The following is a 22563-nucleotide window of genomic DNA, read 5'->3' on the forward strand; positions in this document are numbered from 1 at the left end:
AGGTCTTAAGAGATTGGAAGCGACCTGGGCTCAGCGCTCTCCCCTGGATTGGCCTGGAGAGGCCATGGGGGTCACAGCCAGCCCATTTCCAGACAACTCCCGGGTCAACCAGTCCATTCAGCCAGAGGCACAGGGAATTAAGAGGAACATCAACACCCTGATGCTCTTGCCTTGTGCCGCTTGGAAGGGGTGTAGGGTTGGGGGAGGGGAGACCTGGCTTTATCCCAGACAACCCCCCAAAAGACACGCATGCACACCCTCTCCATCCAGCCTCAGTTCTCTGAATGTAACTGCAGTGTGATGTATTCACCAGCCTGCTGTTGTCTCATCCATACAATGTCCTGACAATGATAAATCAACAGCAGCCAGTGCATCATGTAGAAAATGTTTTTCTAATTAACTTAGTAAATTTCCCGCTGCGCTATCAGACAGTCGCCGTGCCTCGTACGGAGTCCGATAATGAAATCAATTTGGTTCAAATTGTTTCAGGTGACTTTTAATGAGTATCTTATAACTGCCGGAGGATAGAAGGTCAGGATATCTGTTTGTTGTTTTATAAGTGATGGATCGCTCCACGTAAAACATGGATATCCAGAGAGGACTAGGCTGGGGTCCAAAGCACAATGACATTGTGTCATTCACTCCCTGTAGTGTAGTGGTGATTCACTAAGACTGCACGGGTGGGTTTGAATGCTGTACTTGAGGAGGGATAGAAGGTAGCACATCCAATGGATTGATGAAGACCTAAGGGTTGAATCATTGCCATAATAATTTGGGAGCGTTCTTTATACTGTAGCAGTGCAGTCTTCCATTTTCATAATGCACGACTCGAGGCTATACTCCTCTTGCTCCATGGTTAGGGGAGCAGCTGAATAGCCTGTTTATTATTAGAGCAGCTAGAAGCAGAGAGGCTGATGAAAGAGAGAAGGAGAGAGTGTAGTTCTGCCCAGAGGAACCTTTAACTTCATTTGTGTATCTATTGCTCCTCTTAATATTCAATTCTGTATTTTTCCCCTTCTCTGAACACATTACCGGTGAATAGCCATTGCTAATTCATAAACACACTTGATAATTCTGCCTCATTTATAGTTATTGGAGCCAATAACTATTACTTCTCTTCCAGACCATTCTATTAGCCTAAGGGGTGATTCCCCTGAATCGCTAAAGTGTAGATTTAATATCAGTGTTTATGGAGGCTCTGGTCTCTAAAGAGAGAAAAAACACAGCACATTTCCTCAATAAACGAATAGCCTCTCCTCTCTCCCTGGGGCCATGGATTTATTGTGCTGTTTTTTTCCTCTTTCATATGGTTGCGGAACGCGCCCGGCGCCCCCAAGCGTCTCGTCTCCCCAGCAGCCTGCCTTTCTGCCTGGCTCTCTGCCTGGCCTGCCAGGCTCTCTGTCTCTGTCTGTCTCTGACTGGGAGGGAGCACATTCCTCTCGTGCCACGACTGCCCTCCCTCACATGAAGTAACTGTGTAGCGGCTGAGGCTCTGTCCCAGGGTTCCTGCTGGCAGGAAGTGAAGCGTCTAGCACTCCAACCGAGCGCAGGCCAGGTCAGCTCCTCAGAGAGGCTGGGAGAGACAGACTCTTCTTTCTTTCTCCTCCACGTCAATATCAGCTCTATCTCCTCGTTCAGACAGCAGCCAGCCAGCAGAGATAGGTCTGATCATCTAGTGTCTCTGATGATTTAATGGTAGAATGAATGGGTGCATCTGGCAGTGGCCTGGTATAGCACTGACAATCCATTACTGTTGATAGACTGCCTGGCAAGAGATACAGGATACTGGCATGGATGTGGTGTGGTAAGAGCTGGGTTGGTGTGTTCCATGTTGTTTGTGTCCCTGCTGCTGTGAATGTGTCTCTGTCTGTTAAGTGCTGTATTTGTTTTCATTCTGTGCTGGTGTGTTTGTGTCAAGTCGTCTCGTCGTCACAAGTCTCATTTTTACATTGAGTTTTTTTCCCAGGAGGATAAGAGTTCCTGCCATCCTCATCCTCAAACCCAATCTCTTCTCAGACAGATGAGCGCCCCTCCCTCCCTCTCTCATCCTCTCCCCCTCTCCCTCCCTCTGTTCCCTGCTCTAACGACGGCTGCGTGCTCAACGTGAGGAACCAAAAGCTCTGCCACTTTACTTTAGCACAGGGGGATGTGTTTTCAGACACACGGGATGTGTTGTAAATATTGGTGTCAAACACGGAGGGCACTATTACCAACCAGCACCTCAGCATCCTAACACCAGGGAGAGCAATTACCAGCATGATCTCAACACAATAGTATGATGCTACTGCTGCCTGCCTGCATGACAACAACAGACTCTTATCTGCCTCCTCTCTCTCTCTCCTCTCTCTCTCTCTCTCTCTCTCTCTCTCTCTCTCTCTCTCACACACACATCTATATGACTCCTCTGTCTCTCTACTCTCTGTCAATCTCCCTCCCTCCCTGTAATAATTGAATGCATCTCATTCCTAGCCGGCCTTCATGCCTAGCTGCCTGTGCCACCCAGGACTGAGCCTGTTGGACTGAGGAAAGACAATTTGCTCCACCATGACTCCCCAGGGACCATTCACACGCTCACTGCTGACATTTGCTAAGAGACATTTTGCAACATGGCGAGGATTGATATGTTAAGCAGATTGAGATTTTTGTCTCTATAAAGATTCACTGATGCACTTTGAATTCAGTCCTGGGAAAGCACACTTTGATCACAAATTCAATGTTGTTGTAGGGCTTTTAACCGTTTACCAGCAGTGTACGGTGCTGTTACAGGCTGATTGTTACATGGAGCCCCTCCGTAACATTAGTTTAAAAAATGCTTGACACAAGACCATTCACTTTAGTAGTTTAGTCTCAGTGACTGTGTAAAACAACCTCTCCCTCAACGTGGTTAAGACAAAGGAGATGATTGTGGACTACAGGAAAGGGAGGACCGAGCACGCCCCCATTCTCATCGACAGGGCTGCAGTGGAGCAGGTTGAGAGCTTCAAGTTCCTCCATCACCAACAAACTAGAATGGTCCAAACACACCAAGACAGTCGTGAAGAGGGCACAACAAAACCTATTCCCTCTCAGGAGAATGAAAATATTTGTCATGGCTCCTCAGATCCTAAAAAGGTTCTACAGCTGCACCATTGAGAGCATCCTGACTGGCTGCATCACTGCCTGGTATGGCAACTGCTCTGCCTCTGACCGCAAGGCACTACAGTGGGTTGTGCGTACGGCACAGTACATCACTGGGGCCAAGCTACCTGCCATCCAGGACCTCTATACCAGGCGGTGTCAGAGGAAGGTCCTAAAAATTGTCAAAGACTCCAGCCACCCTAGTCATAGACTGTTCTCTCTGTTACGAGCGCCAAGTCTAGGTCCAAGATACTTCTAAACAGCTTCTTCCCACAAGCTATAAGACTCCTGAACAACTAATCAAATGGCTACCCAGACTATTTGCATTGCCAACCCCAATCTTTTACGCTGCTGCTACTCTCTGTTTGTTATCTATGCATAGTCACTTTAATAACTCTACCTACATGTACATTTAACCTCAATTACCTTGACAAGCCGGTACCCCCGCACATTGACTCTGTACCGGTACCCCCTGTATATAGCCTCCACATTGACTCTGTACCGGTACCCCCGCACATTGACTCTGTACCGGTACCCCCTGTATATAGCCTCCACATTGACTCTGTACCGGTACCCCCTGTATATAGCCTCCACATTGACTCTGTACCGGTACCCCCTGTATATAGCCTCCACATTGACTCTGTACCGGTACCCCCTGTATATAGCCTCCACATTGACTCTGTACCGGTACCCCCTGTATATAGCCTCCACATTGACTCTGTACCGGTACCTCCTGTATATAGCCTCCACATTGACTCTGTACCGGTACCCTCTGTATATAGCCTCCACATTGACTCTGTACCGGTACCCCCTGTATATAGCCTCCACATTGACTCTGTACCGGTATCCCCTGTATATAGCCTCCACATTGACTCTGTACCGGTACCTCCTGTATATAGCCTCCACATTGACTCTGTACCGGTACCCCCTGTATATAGCCTCCACATTGACTCTGTACCGGTACCCCCTGTATATAGCCTCCACATTGACTCTGTACCGGTACCCCCTGTATATAGCCTCCACATTGACTCTGTACCGGTACCCCTGTATATAGCCTCCACATTGACTCTGTACCGGTACCCCTGTATATAGCCTCCACATTGACTCTGTACCGGTACCCCCTGTATATAGCCTCCACATTGACTCTGTACCGGTACCCCCTGTATATAGCCTCCACATTGACTCTGTACCGGTACCCCCTGTATATAGCCTCCACATTGACTCTGTACCGGTACCCCTGTATATAGCCTCCACATTGACTCTGTACCGGTACCCCTGTATATAGCCTCCACATTGACTCTGTACCGGTACCCCCTGTATATAGCCTCCACATTGACTCTGTACCGGTACCCCTGTATATAGCCTCCACATTGACTCTGTACCGGTACCCCTGTATATAGCCTCCACATTGACTCTGTACCGGTACCCCTGTATATAGCCTCCACATTGACTCTGTACCGGTACCCCTGTATATAGCCTCCACATTGACTCTGTACCGTACCCCTGTATATAGCCTCCACATTGACACTGTACCGGTACCCCCTGTATATAGCCTCCACATTGACTCTGTACCGGTACCCCCTGTATATAGCCTCCACATTGACTCTGTACCGGTAACCCCTGTATATAGCCTCCACATTGACTCTGTACCGGTACCCCTGTATATAGCCTCCACATTGACTCTGTACCGGTACCCCTGTATATAGCCTCCACATTGACTCTGTACCGGTACCCCTGTATATAGCCTCCACATTGACTCTGTACCGGTACCCCTGTATATAGCCTCCACATTGACTCTGTACCTATACCCCTGTATATAGCCTCCACATTGACTCTGTACCTATACCCCCTGTATATAGCCTCCACATTGACTCTGTACCGGTACCCCTGTATATAGCCTCCACATTGACTCTGTACCAGTACTCCCTGTATATAGCCTCCACATTGACTCTGTACCGGTACCCCCTGTATATAGCCTCCACATTGACTCTGTACCGGTACCCCCTGTATATAGCCTCCACATTGACTCTGTACCGGTACCTCCTGTATATAGCCTCCACATTGACTCTGTACCGGTACTCCCCTGTATATAGCCTCCACATTGACTCTGTACCGGTACCCCTGTATATAGCCTCCACATTGACTCTGTACCGGTACTCCCTGTATATAGCCTCCACATTGACTCTGTACCGGTACCCCTGTATATAGCCTCCACATTGACTCTGTACCGGTACCCCTGTATATAGCCTCCACATTGACTCTGTACCGGTACCTCCTGTATATAGCCTCCACATTGACTCTGTACCGGTACTCCCTGTATATAGCCTCCACATTGACTCTGTACCGGTACCCCTGTATATAGCCTCCACATTGACTCTGTACCGGTACTCCCTGTATATAGCCTCCACATTGACTCTGTACCGGTACTCCCCTGTATATAGCCTCCACATTGACTCTGTACCGGTACCCCCTGTATATAGCCTCCACATTGACTCTGTACCGATACCTCCTGTATATAGCCTCCACATTGACTCTGTACCGGTACTCCCCTGTATATAGCCTCCACATTGACTCTGTACCGGTACCCCCTGTATATAGCCTCCACATTGACTCTGTACCGGTACTCCCCTGTATATAGCCTCCACATTGACTCTGTACCGGTACTCCCCTGTATATAGCCTCCACATTGACTCTGTACCGGTACCCCCTGTATATAGCCTCCACATTGACTCTGTACCTATACCCCCTGTATATAGCCTCCACATTGACTCTGTACCTATACCCCCTGTATATAGCCTCCACATTGACTCTGTACCGGTACCCCCTGTATATAGCCTCCACATTGACTCTGTACCAGTACTCCCTGTATATAGCCTCCACATTGACTCTGTACCGGTACCCCCTGTATATAGCCTCCACATTGACTCTGTACCGGTACCCCCTGTATATAGCCTCCACATTGACTCTGTACCGGTACCTCCTGTATATAGCCTCCACATTGACTCTGTACCGGTACTCCCCTGTATATAGCCTCCACATTGACTCTGTACCGGTACCCCCTGTATATAGCCTCCACATTGACTCTGTACCGGTACCCCCTGTATATAGCCTCCACATTGACTCTGTACCGGTACCTCCTGTATATAGCCTCCACATTGACTCTGTACCGGTACCCCTGTATATAGCCTCCACATTGACTCTGTATAGCCTCCACATTGACTCTGTACCGGTACCCCCTGTATATAGCCTCCACATTGACTCTGTACCGGTACCCCCTGTATATAGCCTCCACATTGACTCTGTACCGGTACTCCCCTGTATATAGCCTCCACATTGACTCTGTACCGGTACCCCCTGTATATAGCCTCCACATTGACTCTGTACCGGTACTCCCCTGTATATAGCCTCCACATTGACTCTGTACCGGTACTCCCCTGTATATAGCCTCCACATTGACTCTGTACCGGTACTCCCCTGTATATAGCCTCCACATTGACTCTGTACCGGTACCCCTGTATATAGCCTCCACATTGACTCTGTACCGGTACTCCCCTGTATATAGCCTCCACATTGACTCTGTACCGGTACCCCCTGTATATAGCCTCCACATTGACTCTGTACCGGTACCCCCTGTATATAGCCTCCACATTGACTCTGTACCGGTACTCCCCTGTATATAGCCTCCACATTGACTCTGTACCGGTACCCTCTGTATATAGCCTCCACATTGACTCTGTACCGGTACCCCTGTATATAGCCTCCACATTGACTCTGTACCGGTACTCCCTGTATATAGCCTCCACATTGACTCTGTACCGGTACCCTCTGTATATAGCCTCCACATTGACTCTGTACCGGTACCCCTGTATATAGCCTCCACATTGACTCTGTACCGTACCCCCTGTATATAGCCTCCACATTGACTCTGTACCGGTACTCCCCTGTATATAGCCTCCACATTGACTCTGTACCGGTACCCTCTGTATATAGCCTCCACATTGACTCTGTACCGGTACCCCTGTATATAGCCTCCACATTGACTCTGTACCGGTACTCCCCTGTATATAGCCTCCACATTGACTCTGTACCGGTACTCCCCTGTATATAGCCTCCACATTGACTCTGTACCGGTACCCCCTGTATATAGCCTCCACATTGACTCTGTACCGGTACCCCCTGTATATAGCCTCCACATTGACTCTGTACCGGTACTCCCCTGTATATAGCCTCCACATTGACTCTGTACCGGTACTCCCCTGTATATAGCCTCCACATTGACTCTGTACCGTACCCCTGTATATAGCCTCCACATTGACTCTGTACCGGTACCCCTGTATATAGCCTCCACATTGACTCTGTACCGGTACTCCCCTGTATATAGCCTCCACATTGACTCTGTACTGGTACCCCCTGTATATAGCCTCCACATTGACTCTGTACCGGTACTCCCCTGTATATAGCCTCCACATTGACTCTGTACCGGTACTCCCCTGTATATAGCCTCCACATTGACTCTGTACCGATACCTCCTGTATATAGCCTCCACATTGACTCTGTACCGGTACTCCCCTGTATATAGCCTCCACATTGACTCTGTACCGATACCTCCTGTATATAGCCTCCACATTGACTCTGTACCGGTACTCCCCTGTATATAGCCTCCACATTGACTCTGTACCGTACCCCTGTATATAGCCTCCACATTGACTCTGTACCGGTACTCCCCTGTATATAGCCTCCACATTGACTCTGTACCGGTACCTCCTGTATATAGCCTCCACATTGACTCTGTACCGGTACCCCCTGTATATAGCCTCCACATTGACTCTGTACCGGTACCCCCTGTATATAGCCTCCACATTGACTCTGTACCGGTACTCCCCCTGTATATACCCTCCACATTGACTCTGTACCGGTACCCCCTGTATATAGCCTCCACATTGACTCTGTACCGGTACTCCCCTGTATATAGCCTCCACATTGACTCTGTACCGGTACTCCCCTGTATATAGCCTCCACATTGACTCTGTACCGGTACTCCCCTGTATATAGCCTCCACATTGACTCTGTACCGGTACTCCCCTGTATATAGCCTCCACATTGACTCTGTACCGGTACTCCCCTGTATATAGCCTCCACATTGACTCTGTACCGTACTCCCTGTATATAGCCTCCACATTGACTCTGTACCGTACTCCCCTGTATATAGCCTCCACATTGACTCTGTACCGGTACTCCCTGTATATAGCCTCCACATTGACACTGTATCGGTACTCCCCTGTATATAGCCTCCACATTGACTCTGTACCGGTACTCCCCTGTATATAGCCTCCACATTGACTCTGTACCGGTACTCCCCTGTATATAGCCTCCACATTGACTCTGTACCGGTACTCCCCTGTATATAGCCTCCACATTGACTCTGTACCGGTACTCCCCTGTATATAGCCTCCACATTGACTCTGTACCGTACTCCCCTGTATATAGCCTCCACATTGACTCTGTACCGGTACTCCCCTGTATATAGCCTCCACATTGACTCTGTACCGGTACTCCCTGTATATAGCCTCCACATTGACTCTGTACCGGTACTCCCCTGTATATAGCCTCCACATTGACACTGTATCGGTACTCCCCTGTATATAGCCTCCACATTGACTCTGTACCGGTACTCCCCTGTATATAGCCTCCACATTGACTCTGTACCGGTACTCCCCTGTATATAGCCTCCACATTGACTCTGTACCGGTACTCCCCTGTATATAGCCTCCACATTGACTCTGTACCGGTACTCCCCTGTATATAGCCTCCACATTGACTCTGTACCGGTACTCCCCTGTATATAGCCTCCACATTGACTCTGTACCGGTACTCCCCTGTATATAGCCCCGCTATTGCTATTTTACTGCTGCTCTTTAATGACTTGTTACTGTAATTTCTTTATTTTTTTATGTATTTTTCTTAACTGCAATGTTGGTTAAGGGCTTGTAAGTAAGCATTCACTACACCTGTTGTATTCAGCGCATGTGACAAATAACATTTGATTTGATAAAAGACTGGATAAGAGTATTCTCTTGTGATTTGTTTTCAAGGAATGCACATATTTACCATTTGCCATCAGATGATGTATTTTGCTGTCATCGTGGCTGGGCAGTTAAGAGTTAACGTGCCTGCTCCTCTCCTCTTGATGACATCAGTATTGTCTTTGCATCCATGAAATTAAATGTCTAATCTTAGTCAGCAGGAGTGGGAAATTCGCACACATTAATATGGAGCTCAATCTCCTCTCCCCTCCTCTGCAGTCTCTCCCGCCCTGTTCTCTTCGGTATGAAACGGTCTATGTTTGGAGCTAATGCAGGGCTTTGTACCGCAGGCACAGCCGTAGTGTTACATTTATAGTACCCCTTGTCCTAGCACAAGAGTGTTGCACATGGAATAATGATAAGACAGCTAGCAGTTAGCTGGGGAACGATATGATGGTCATTGTAATTAATAAATGGTGTCCAGAATCACTATGTTGTGAGGCTTGGGACTGGACCACAGCAGCCGACTACAGCTAGCTAAAAGGTGGGTGGGCTCAGACCTCTCTCCTCTCCCTCTGACCATCGATCCAGCTCAGCCATGGACCAAACCCAGGTCAGAAGAGACAGGTCAGAGGAGACAGGTCAGAGGCGACAGGAGAGAGGAGACAGGAGAGAGGAGACAGGAAAGAGGAGACAGGTCAGAGGAGACAGGAAAGAGGAGAGAGGAGAAAGGTCAGAGGAGACAGGTCAGAGGAAAGAGGAGACAGGAGAGAGGAGAGAGGAGACAGGTCAGAGGAGACAGGTCAGAGGGGAGAGGAGAGAGGAGAAAGGTCAGAGGAGACATGAGAGAGGAGACAGGTCAGAGGAGGCAGGAGAGAGGAGACAGGTCAGAGGAGAGAAGAGAGAGCAGACAGGTCAGAGGAGACAGGTCAGAGGAGACAGGTCAGAGGAGAGAAGAGAGAAGAGACAGGTCAGAGGAGACAGGTCAGAAGAGACAGGTCAGGGGAGAGAAGAGAGAGGAGACAGGTCAGAGGAGAGAAGAGAGAGGAAACAGGTAGAGGAGACAGGTCAGAGGAGAGAGGAGACAGGTCAGATGAGACAGGTCAGAGGAGAGAAGAGAGAGGAGACAGGTCAGAGGAGAGAAGAGAGAGGAGACAGGTACAGATGAGACAGGTCAGAGGAGACAGGTCAGAGGAGACAGGTCAGAGGAGAGAGGAGACAGGTACAGATGAGACAGGTCAGAGGAGACAGGTCAGAGGAGAGAGGTCAGAGGAGACAGGAGAGAGGAGACAGGATAAACATGTTAGCAGGTGGGGCTGGTGTAAGCTAGAGCTGGACACAGACAGTAAATGACTGTAATGACAGTCTGTTGGAGGAAGGTGGTGATTTGGTCATCTGTGTGGAGGACAGGACAGTGATGACCACAGTGACTGGCCACAATGCCTGGCCTGGCTGTAGGGCTGGAGCCGTGTGTGTGTGTTTGTGAGCTTGGCAGGGCTATCACTGCTTTCAGCAGCTCCAAGACTAGCAGTTTCTGATGGAGCTGCATATGAACACATGCAGGCAATCACGTTTTCACTGCAACATGTAGACCAATAGGAGGCAACCAGTTCAATTTATGTCCCCACATTCAAAATGGAATCACATTAATAATAATGAAGTAATATTGTTTTTATGTCTATGTGATTTTGATGGGTAAAGTCTGTTGTTTCCTAATCCACATTTCACTATGTTTTGTGGGGATTATTTTGTTTTTGCTGATTAACAACTTTGCACATTAAAGTGAAAGACTGTAACCATTTTGAAGTCAGAAAATCAGAGTCAATAGAACTCTGAAAAGCAATTTAAGCAGTTTCACCCGGTTGTCATTTTTCTAGTGTTCCTTTCTTAATAGCTTTGTTTTGCAATAAGCTCGCGAGAGTTGGAAACTGCAGGGGAGTTCATGAATTGAATTTCAGACTAAGCACTGAATTAGTATTCTCTTAACACCTCAATTGAATGGCATGCCCAGATGAACAAAACTGAAAATACATTGGAACAAATAAAGAAATTGTACTCTATTCCCTGTGACAGTTTTATCTACTGTCCCTCTTTCTGAGAAAACATGGTTCAATTTATATTATTCATCTTTTCAAAAGTACATCTGTTTCTCCAAGGAAAAAAAAAACATTTATATTTGCTATCAAGTCTTTTGGTGTAGTATGAACTAGTTAGTTGGCTCATCCCCGGAAATAGGCCTAGATTGGGATGAAATCTCATCTAATAGAACTTTACAGGACAATATTGGAGTAACACTTAAATCACTTTAAACAATCTGAAGTCAGTTTAGAAAATCTTCCGTGTGTTGCGCCAGCCTCCATGGGTTTAACTGCAGTGATGTTGTAACTTTAGCTCTCACTAGGTATTCTTCCATTTGAATGATGTGTTTCCTTCCCCACACTAGGGAGCACTTATTCCTGCTCTGAGTTTAGCAGTGGCATTCTGAACTTGGCAGTGACATGAGGGGATTTGCTCAAGTTGGGCTCAGTGTATTGGCAAAGGGATTCCACTTGAGACAGACCAGGGAGGAGAGTGGAGGAGAGGGGAGAGGGGAGAGAGGGAGGAGAGGGGAGAGAGGGAGGAGAGGGGAGAGAGGGAGGAGAGGGGAGAGAGGGGAGAGGGGAGGAGAGGGAGGAGAGGGAGGAGAGGGGAGAGAGGGAGGAGAGGGGAGAGAGGGAGGAGAGGGGAGAGAGGGAGGAGAGGGGAGAGAGGGGAGAGAGGGGAGAGGGAGGAGAGGGGAGAGAGGGAGAGAGGGAGGAGAGGGGAGAGAGGGAGAGAGGGGAGAGAGGGAGGAGAGGGAGAGAGGGGAGAGAGGGAGGAGAGGGAGGAGAGGGGAGAGAGGGAGGAGAGGGAGAGAGGAAGGAGAGGGGAGAGAGGGAGAGAGGGGAGAGAGGGAGGAGAGGGAGGAGAGGGGAGAGAGGGAGGAGAGGGGAGAGAGGGGAGAGAGGGAATAGAGGGAGGAGAGGGGAGAGAGGGATGGAGCGAGAGAGGGAGGGAGGGCGACCTGAGTGTGTCCCATATCGCAGCAGAGTGAGTGGCAGAGTGCCCTAGATCTGTGGATTGAAGAGTGGTGCCCTTTAGCCACACAGGCCTGTCTAATTAATATGAATGTTAGGCAGGGAGGGAGGGGAGTGCAGCCTGCTGCAGAGAGAAAACAGTAACACCACACTAGGGCTGACACCATTTAGTGGACTGGTCAATTGTTTGGTCAATAGGCCGTTGGTCGACCAAGATTTTTTTAGTCCAACCGTGGCAAATAAATACAACATATTACACAGGAGACACCTGTCTGATTCACGCCTATCTGATTCACGCCTGTCTGATTCACGCCTATCTGATTCACACCTGTCTGATTCACGCCTGTCTGAAACACGCCTGTCTGATTCACGCCTGTCTGATTCACGTCTGTCTGAGTGGACTAATCCATTGTGGAGGCTGGGATGGCACACCAGTATCACCAACAATACATTTACCGTTAATTCCCATTATTTATCATCTACAATGTTTGTTTGGTTACCATAATTTCTGTTAATCCAGTCAATATATTATTACTACAGTCTTACCGTTGTCATTGTAGGAGTGGACACATTGTTTGGAGAGCTCCTGTCAGTCTTGAGAAAGGTAACGCACCTGGTTACACATATAGAAGGAAGAGTAGTATACCTGGCCTGCGCGCAAATGTAGGCCTATCAATGTAGGTCTATAAATGTAGGTCTATAAATGTAGGCCTTTAAATGTAGGTCTATAAACGTAGGCCTATAAATGTAGACCTATAAATGTAGGCCTATCAATGTAGGTCTATAAACGTAGGCCTATAAATGTAGGCCTATAAATGTAGACCTATAAATGTAGGCCTATAAATGTAGACCTTTAAATGTAGGCCTATAAATGTAGGCCTATAAATGTAGGCCTATAAATGTAGGCCTATAAATGTAGACCTATAAATGTAGGCCTATAAATGTAGGCCTATAAATGTAGTCCTATAAATATTCCCATTTGGGAATCTGATACTATTTCTGATTGTCTTCACTTACCATCACTGTGGTGCTTCTCAGTAAATTAGGTCTGTTTTTACATCCATTGAGAATGACAATAGTTCTTCAATGTTGCCTGTGAAAAATATTTCCAGCTTTCTCCCTTTCCTATTACTACTAGGCAGGCTCTGCTTCGGTGGAAAGGTGATAAAATAGGCCTACCTGATTACTTCTTATCCCTTGCTAAACAGCCTAATGCTGTCTGTCTGTCTGTCTGTCTGTCTGTCTGTCTGTCTCTCCGGAGCTCACTGGCGCTGGACACTGAGGGCCCACAATATTTTATACAATGTTTGCTAGCACAAGCTGCAGCTGGCACAAACTAATACAATAGTTGATACAATGTTTCAAGTTCCTTGCAGACAGGCCATGCATAGCCAATGTGATTTATAGGATATTTATTTTTATCAGGATATTTTCTACCTTCGGGCTGCAATGTTTTTATTTGTTGGCTTTATGTAGGCTATTTTTACATATTGGCAATGACAATAGAAGTTACTTTTAGATTTGTATCATTTTCATTTAGATAGAATTTTGATTAACCACATGACATTGATTTTGATATATGAAGACTGTACTATAAATGAAATTAAACTCTGTGTATAATGTTATTATTTCAGTGCTTAAAGCATCAGAAAAGCTCAGTAGCCTACACATAGTTGATTTTATTCAAACATAAGGTGTGTCTATATCTGGAAAAATACACGTTTAAAAATGTGACTCTCGATCAACCAACATTTTTTAGTCGGTGACAGCCCTTCAGTAGCTGTATGTGTGCTTGGGTTTAAAGTGATGGAGTTTAAAAGGGGCTTGTGTGTATAATGATATTCCTGCAAAAACATTATTTCAAAGTATAAACCTCTGAACCTATTGCATTTGGGTGTACTTTGTGTGTGTGTGTGTGTGTGTGTGTGTGTGTGTGTGTGTGTGTGTGAGTGTGTGTGTGTGTGTGTGTGTGTGTGTGTGTGTGTGTGTGTGTGTGTGTGTGTGTGTGTGTGTGTGTGTGTGTGTGTGTGTGTGTGTGTGTGTGTGTGTGTGTGTGAGTGTGTGTGTGTGTGTGTGTGTGTGTGTGTGTGTGTGTGTGTGTGTGTGTGTGTGTGTGTGTGTGTGTGTGTGTGTGTGTGTGTGTGTGTGTGAGTGTGTGTGTGTGTGTGTGTGTGTGTGTGTGTGAGTGTGTGTGTGTGTGTGTGTGTGTGTGTGTGTGTGTGTGTGTGTGTGTGTGTGTGTGTGTGTGTGTGTGTGTGTGTGTGAGTGTGTGTGTGTGTGTGTGTGTGTGTGTGTGTGTGTGTGTGTGTGTGTGTGTGTGTGTGTGTGTGTGTGTGTGTGTGTGTGTGTGTGTGTGCGTGCGTGCGTGCGTGCGTGCGTGCGTGCGTGTGTGTGAGTCCGCTTCATAACACACATACTGTAGTATCATCACTCTTTGCTCCACATTATGGCACTTGTTTCCACTTTTTTTTGTCCGATTGTAGTCACTGGTGATTGAGTGAGTGAGTGGTTGTGGTCATCAGTCTGTGGTCAGTGGTTGTGGTTGGTTCAGTGATTGGCAGAGCTGTATCATGGCTATTTGGAACAATTTTAAGAGCAAACAGGCTACAGAAAAGACCATCCGTCAACCCTGCTCACAGAATATTGACTTTGTTTTTTAATATTATTTCTATAGAAAAATTGCATTTACTACATAAAAGTGTTTGAACAAACGTTATACAACTTCCCACAACTGAATGAATGCGGTGGATTTGCTCCTTGACATACAGTTGAAGTCGAAAATTAACATACACCTCGAAAATTAACATACATCTTCCCTCATGAGGCCATCTATTTTGTGAAGTGCACCAGTCCCTCCTGTAGAAAAGCATCCCCACAATATGATGCTGCCACCCCCGTGCTTCATGATTGGGATGATCGGCTTGCAAGCCTCCCCCTTTTTCATCCAAACATGACGATGGTCATTATGGCCAAACAGTTCTATTTTTCTTTCATCAGACCAGAGGACATTTCTCCAAAAAGTACAATCTTTGTCCCCATGTGCAGTTGCAAACTGTAGTCTGACTTTTTTTATGGTGGTTTTGGAGCAGTGGCATCTTCCTTGCTGAGCGGCCTTTCAGGTTATGTCGATATAGGTCTCGTTTTACTGTGGACATAGATACTTTTGTACCCGTTTCCTCCAGCATCTTCACAAGGTCCTTTGATGTTGTTCTGGGATTGATTTGCACACGTTAATCTCTAGGAGACAGAACGCGGCTCCTTCCTGAGCGGTATGATGGCTGCGTGGTCCCATGGTGTTTATACTTGCGTGCTATTGTTTGTACAGATGGTACGTGGTACCTTCAGGCATTTGGAAATTGCTCCCAAGGATGAACCAGACTTGTGGAGGTCTACATTTTTTTTCTGAGGTCTTGGCTGATTTCTTTTGCTTTTCCCATGATGTCAAGCAAAGAAGCTCTGAGGTTGAAGGTAGGCCTTGAAATACATCCACAGGTACACCTCAAATGATGTCAATTAGCCTATCAGAAGCTTCTAAGGCCATGAAATCATTTTCTGGAATTTTCCAAGCTGATTAAAGGCAAAGTCAACTTAGTCTATGTAATCTTCTGACCCACTGGAATTGTGATACAGTGAATTTGAAGTCAAATCAGATTTCATATGTCAAAGTGCTGTACAGAAACCCAGCCTAAAACCCCAAACAGCAGAAGCACGGTGGCTAGGAAAAACTCCCTAGAAAGGCCAGAACCTAGGAAGAAACCTAGAGAGGAACCAGGGGGTGGCCAGTCCTCTTCTGACTGTGTCGGTTGAAGATTATAACAGAACATGGCCAAGATGTTCAAATGTTCATATATGACCAGCAGGGTCAAATATTAATAATCACAGTGGTTGTCGAGGGTGCAACAGGTCAGCACCTCAGGAGTAAATGTCAGTTGGCTTTTATATAGATATAACAGATTGAACCTAGCCCCCCGACACATAAACTACTGCAGCATAATTACTGGAGGCTGAGACAGGAGGGGTCGGGAGACACTGTGGCCCCGTTCGACGATACCCCCGGACAGGGCCAAACAGGCAGGATGTAACCCCACCCACTTTGCCAAAGCACAGCCCCCACAGCTCTAGAGGGATATCTTCAACCGCCAACTTACCATCCTGAGACAAGGCTGAGTATAGCCCACAAAGATCTCAGCCACGGCACAACCCAAGGGGGGTGCCAACCCAGACAAAAAGATCACGTCAGTGACTCAACCCACTCAAGTGGCGCACCCCTCCTAGGAACGGCATGGAAGAGCACCAGTAAGCCAGTGACTCAGCCCCTGTAATAGGGTTAGAGGCAGAGAATTCCAGTGGAGAGAGGGGAACCGGCCAGGCAGAGACAGCAAGGGCGGTTCGTTGCTCCAGAGCCTTTCCGTTCACCTTCACACTCCTGGGCCAGACTACACTCAATCATAGGACCCACTGAAGAGATGAGTCTTCAATAAAGACTTAAAGGTTGAGACTGAGTCTGCGTCTGTCACATGGGTAGGCAGACCATTCCATAAAAATGGGGCTCTATAGGAGAAAGCCCTGCCTCCAGCTGTTTGCTTAGAAATTCTAGGGACAGTTAGGAGGCCTGCGTCTTGTGACTGTAGCGTAGTGAAATCATGTGAAAGTAAAGTAATCTGTCTGTAAACAATTGTTGGAAAAATTACTTGTGTCATGCATAAAGTTGATGATCTAACCGACTTGCCAAAACTATAGTTTGTTAACAAGAAATTTGTGGATTGGTTAAGTGTATGTAAACTTGTGACTTCAACTGTATCTCCTGGACATTGTCCATTGATTAGCTCTAGCAGCCAGCCAGCCAGCCAGCCAGCCAGGCATTGTATACAGTACTGTGCAGTAGGCCATTCTGCTGTTCCCAGCAGGGTTGACTCAGGCGTTATTGAGTAGGGATGTGGAGCTATTGTTTAGGGAGGCAAAGATGAGCCACACAGAGCCCCCCCCATGTCTGACTGAGACAGAGGGAACAAATGTCATAAATCATCCATAATCCACCACACTGGATAGGAGAGGAGAAAAGGGGAGACATCACGCTTCACATAATCTGCCCTGCTCACAAATCCACCATACGGGTGACAGATTAACATTAGCCTGACATCTAGGCTACGATTTTCCAGTCAACACACCGGGACCCAGAAAAGAACCTGTAAATGTGAAATACTTGAAAGGAAAAGATTTCTCCTGGCATCTCTCTTTTCAGGTTCAGTTTACTGTGTAACAGAAGAAGCGTATTTATCATATTACTGTTATATACCTGTGTAGTCAATTTAGCGGGAATGTAAATTCACCTGGGAGAACCATTTTTATGGGAGTCTGGGGGCATCAACCCCCTGCAGAAATGTGACAATAAATTCTTTATTTTGGTGTGCTCTGAACTGCATATGGAATGAATAGACTTTCAAAAAGAGTTGTTGTAAAACATTTCACAAACCGTCTTTTCTCTGTCCTCTTGCATTGTGTCCAGGTGGCCTCTAAGGACTTCATGGCTATGAAGCGCTCCCAGCTCTATGGGATGGGCAACAACCCCTACTCTCAGCAGCAGCAGGGTGGGCCCTATCCCAACCAGCCATACGGATCGCCCACTCCACACCGATACCCAATGGGGTTGCAGGGGAGGGGCCAGGTGGGCATTGGCGGGATGCAGTACCCTCAACAGCAGGTATGTACACTATGTCCACATGAGGAAGATGATTCACAATTGTGCAACTGTTCTGTTGCACACTCGCTCCCTAGGGCCAGGATCTTTTCCAGACCATCTGATGTGACAGGAACATCCCCAGGCCCTTTTCTTCCCTGATGCTTGACAATTGATTTAAGTGTACATTAATACCAAGCCATTCTGTGTTCTCTGAGTGTATCATGTCAAATGGTACAGTAGAGTGTCAGATTGATTAGTAAGTATCTCAGTGTGATTGAGAAAGCATCCTCTGTACAGTAGATTACAGGAACTGTCACAGTTGTCATAAATGACATTGCAATGGATATTTGTTTCTCATTTGGAACAATATCTGTATTTCTTCGAAGGATGGCATGTTTAATTTCAGATCTAACCCAAAGTGCCACGCAGTTTCGCCTCTGATATTTCTGTGGCTCGCACCTGGAAGTGGCAGTTCATCAATGCGTTCCCCATATCCTCCCTCTGGAATGGGCTGGTTGCTGTCTTTAGTGTGATGAAACCAAACCCAGTACTGGAGGAGTCATTCTAACAACAGTCAACATCTGTCTCTCACAGCCAACAGCCGCACTTCACTAATATAATGATTCAGTGTTCCAAACAATGATGTGTTTGCCCTGTCTAACGCACCCAAAAGTCAATCCCATTTGGAGTGTGTGTGTGTGTGTGTGTGTGTGTGTGTGTGTGTGTGTGTGTGTGTGTGTGTGTGTGCGCATGCGTGCGTGTGTGTGTTTGCGTGCATGCGTGTGTTAGAGATAGAGTCTTGTCTCTGTATGCAGACTAGGACAATGGCTCAGTCAGTTTGGTTGGTTTTTAAACAACTGTGTTTGCTGCCAAAGCAGGCCAGTCTATTCTATAATTAGCCTGACCTGATGGTCAGAGTTTTAATGTGCCTCGCCAAGGTTTGTTGCACACATGGTGAGAGCAGATATGATATTGAGAAGGACAGACAGACAGTCTTTATTCTTTCTGATTACATTTATATTATAAACCAGGGATGGGGAACTGGCTTACAGGCCCTAAAAAATAAATACAAATAATAATAATAATAATAGTAAAAATTGCATGAAATTAGTTTTACAATTGCAAAATATTCCGTCCGCCCATGGCAAAAAGTGTAGAATTGTAGCATTCTTGCTTCAAAACTTAAACATTTTCTTTACACCCCGTGGCAAAATGCTTAGAATTGCACACAAATGAACTCTAAAAGTCTAAAAACTTTGTCTCCGGGGGCTACTAAGATGTTTTGCTCTCAATGTGGGGGAGGGGGGATGGATGTGGGTATGCAGACCGCTAAGGTTTAATAAAAACTGGAGACTGCGTCCAAGATGTGCGCCCATTGTTTTCAAGGCAGTCTACTCACGCACACGCACACGCACACACACACACACACACACACACACACACACACACACACCACACACACACACACACACACACACACACACACACACACACACACACACACACACACACACACACACACACACACACACACACACACACATACACAATTCAGCCATGGTGGCTCAGATCCAGTGTATTCTGAAGTCAAGTCAGTACACAGCACTACACAATAATCCACATAGTTTAAAAAGCAGTAGAGACTCAGTGTCGTTTAAACTGTTTTCATTATTCACTCTAACATGCTCCTGTTCAGTATTATTTACTCTCCCATTCTCATGTTCAAAATGATTTACTCTCCCATTCTCATGTTCAATGTGATTTACCCTCCCATTCTCATGTTCAATATTATTTACTCTCCCATTCTCATGTTCAAAAGTATTTACTCTCCCATTCTCATGTTCAAAAGTATTTACTCTCCCATTCTCATGTTCAATATTATTTACTCTCCCATTCTCATGTTCAATATGATTTACTCTCCCATTCTCATGATTAATATTATTTAGTCTCCCATTCTCATGTTCAATATTATTTACTCTCCCATTCTCATGTTCAATATGATTTACTCTCCCATTCTCATGTTCAATATGATTTACTCTCCCTGTTACGCACGCCTCTATGAAGAGGGAACGGAACACCCTGCTACAACTCAACTATTCATGAAGTGAAAGAGGTATGGACTGTAGGTGCGAGTAAGGATGACAAAAGGCAGAGAATTTACAGTTTACTAGGAATTTATTCCTTCACACGGTAATATGAGGAAAAGGGGCTGGATGGAACCAAAGCAAAGAAAGTAAATATCAAAGCCCCCTCTCCTACCTTACCTGCCTACCCACTACTTACCTAATTTAGCACCACCTGGTGCCCTAACCAAAATACAGGGGGTGGTCCGCCCAGGTCTTACCTAGTGTGCCTAGACAGTGAATATGCTACAGGTATATGTATGCCCGCGGGCCTCTTGCCTAAGCACTCCCTAGGTGCCTTCCCCTTCCCCCTGGGAACAAATGAAACAGAATATTAAACAATCCACTTCACAACAAAACTGAGAAAAAACTAACTCAGGCCATTAAAGAAGCTCTGACAAAGCAACAAACACAGAACATACCAAAGCTGCTACCAACAACAACAACTAACATAGTACATACCAACGACCAACATGCTATACCCCTCAGCCATCAACCTCCTCTCTCAGCAATGATCTATATCACAATCAATCTCTCCCCTAAACAACAGAACACTGGCTTTTATAGCTTCAGAAGGCATTGGAAATTGGAGACAGCAGCGTCCTGACAAGAGAGCGGGGTCAGCTCTCCAATTAATCGTGGAGTCGACCAATCAGCTGCTGTGGGATTTCAGGAAGCCATCTCCTGAAACACACTCAAATACACAAACTACAATGATTTACTCTCCCATTCTCATGTTCAAAATTATTTACTCTCCCATTCTCATGTTCAATATTATTTACTCTCCCGTTCTCATGTTCAATATGATTTACTCTCCCATTCTCATGTTCAATATTATTTACTCTCCCGTTCTCATGTTCAATATGATTTACTCTCCCATTCTCATGTTCAATATTTTTTACTCTCCCGTTCTCATGTTCAATATGATTTACTCCCCCATTCTCATGTTCAATATGATTTACTCTCCCATTCTCATGTTCAATATGATTTACTCTCCCATTCTCATGTTCAATATTATTTACTCTCCCATTCTCATGTTCAATATTATTTACTCTCCCATTCTCATGTTCAATATTATTTACTCTCCCATTCTCATGTTCAATATTTCATGTTCATTTCATGTTTCATTATTATTAGATCCCAGGGTCTAGCCAGCATGGCTGGGGCTGTGTCTGTGTGTGTGTGTGTGTGTGTTAGTTTGAGTCTGTGTGTGCAGACTGACTGAGACTACAGACCACATCAGAGACTTCTTTCTACAGTTAAGCTGCTGCTACTTCTGCTGTAGGCTGCTTCTGGCTCACTGTGATGACATCAGCACGCTCGGGCGCCACATTAACACAGGCATCAGAGACCTACTGTAATGCAGTGAGTAGAGGGATGTAGATGGAAAACACGCACGCAGGCTAGCACTCACACAGATACACATGAGTGGGGATGCGCTCACACACAACGCATGCACACCTTTCCATGACTGTGGACTCACTTCCAGAATATGTTGTGTAAAATACACACACACACACGCACGCACACACGCACGCACGCACGCACGCACGCACGCACGCACGCACGCACGCACACACACACACACACACACACACACACACACACACACACACACACACACACACAAAACAAATTCCACACAAATTCCATTTTGGTCTTATGAAAATCAAGATAATTACATGGGGAGAAAGACCATAGAGCCGCACAGAGCTGCAATGCAAAAATAATTAGCTAAATTATTGTTATCCCTCGTTATGGCCAAGGGAGGCCAAGGGAGCTAACTTCTAAAGTTATAATTATCTGGTGTTCACATTAAAGTGGAAGGCACCACAGTGAATTTGTGAAATACAACCAATTGAAAGTAATGAGTTTATATATGGGGAGATAAAAGTGTTTGAATCATCAGATTCATGTTTACAGTGTCACGAGCAAGACAAATGGAGACTAGGTGATGAGAGAAAGGGTCAAAGAGCAGAAGACAGCTTCTTGTCTCTTCTCTGGTTGGTGCTGAAGCCAGTGTGGACCTGACAGAGACAATGGCATTTTTTCAATGTTTTGGCAATTGAATGCTAACTATTTTTGGCTTGGAAAAGGCTCAAAAATCATTAGAATGTCATTATTTCATAATGTATTTCATGTTTAAAAACTGTATCCAAAAGGAAAATCGGTGATCATTTTTTAAATCATTGAAACCAAACCAAACCGACCTCAAAAAGCACTAATCGCTCAGCAATACTCCCAGGCCCACGTTGCCCAGTGTTAAGAACAGAAATGGTAGATAAATAATATTACATTGTATTGAATCATATTGTATTACACACTTCAGGACCGGATTCAGAAATCATTGGCCCCGGCAGGCATGCAATAATTTTCTGTTAACAAATCCTTGTACCAAGATGCACTTTGATGCATGGTAAATGTACTGTTGAGGAAAAGGCCCCTTTATAATAAAGCCATATTAACATTTGTGATGTGGTTTAGGCTATAGTTGAGTAGAGGCGTTTTTAGGATTTCCACACATGGGGAACATTTGCTAGCAGGGTACACATTTTTTTTTGCCT

At 46.0% G+C, this 22563-nt stretch overlaps 1 protein-coding gene across 1 annotated transcript in view; it reads left to right on the plus strand.

Annotated features, from left to right (window-relative positions):
- The window catches only part of LOC115146334 (AT-rich interactive domain-containing protein 1B-like), a 378630-nt gene that overhangs the window by 19208 nt on the left and 336859 nt on the right, over nucleotides 1–22563 (plus strand). The window contains exon 2 of the mRNA XM_065004267.1: nucleotides 17703–17897. Within this exon, the coding sequence (XP_064860339.1) occupies nucleotides 17703–17897 (195 nt within the window). The remainder of the gene's footprint in view (nucleotides 1–17702; nucleotides 17898–22563) is intronic.

This window comes from Oncorhynchus nerka, linkage group LG18, assembly GCF_034236695.1.
Source record: "Oncorhynchus nerka isolate Pitt River linkage group LG18, Oner_Uvic_2.0, whole genome shotgun sequence".
NCBI classification, from domain to species: Eukaryota; Metazoa; Chordata; class Actinopteri; order Salmoniformes; family Salmonidae; genus Oncorhynchus; species Oncorhynchus nerka.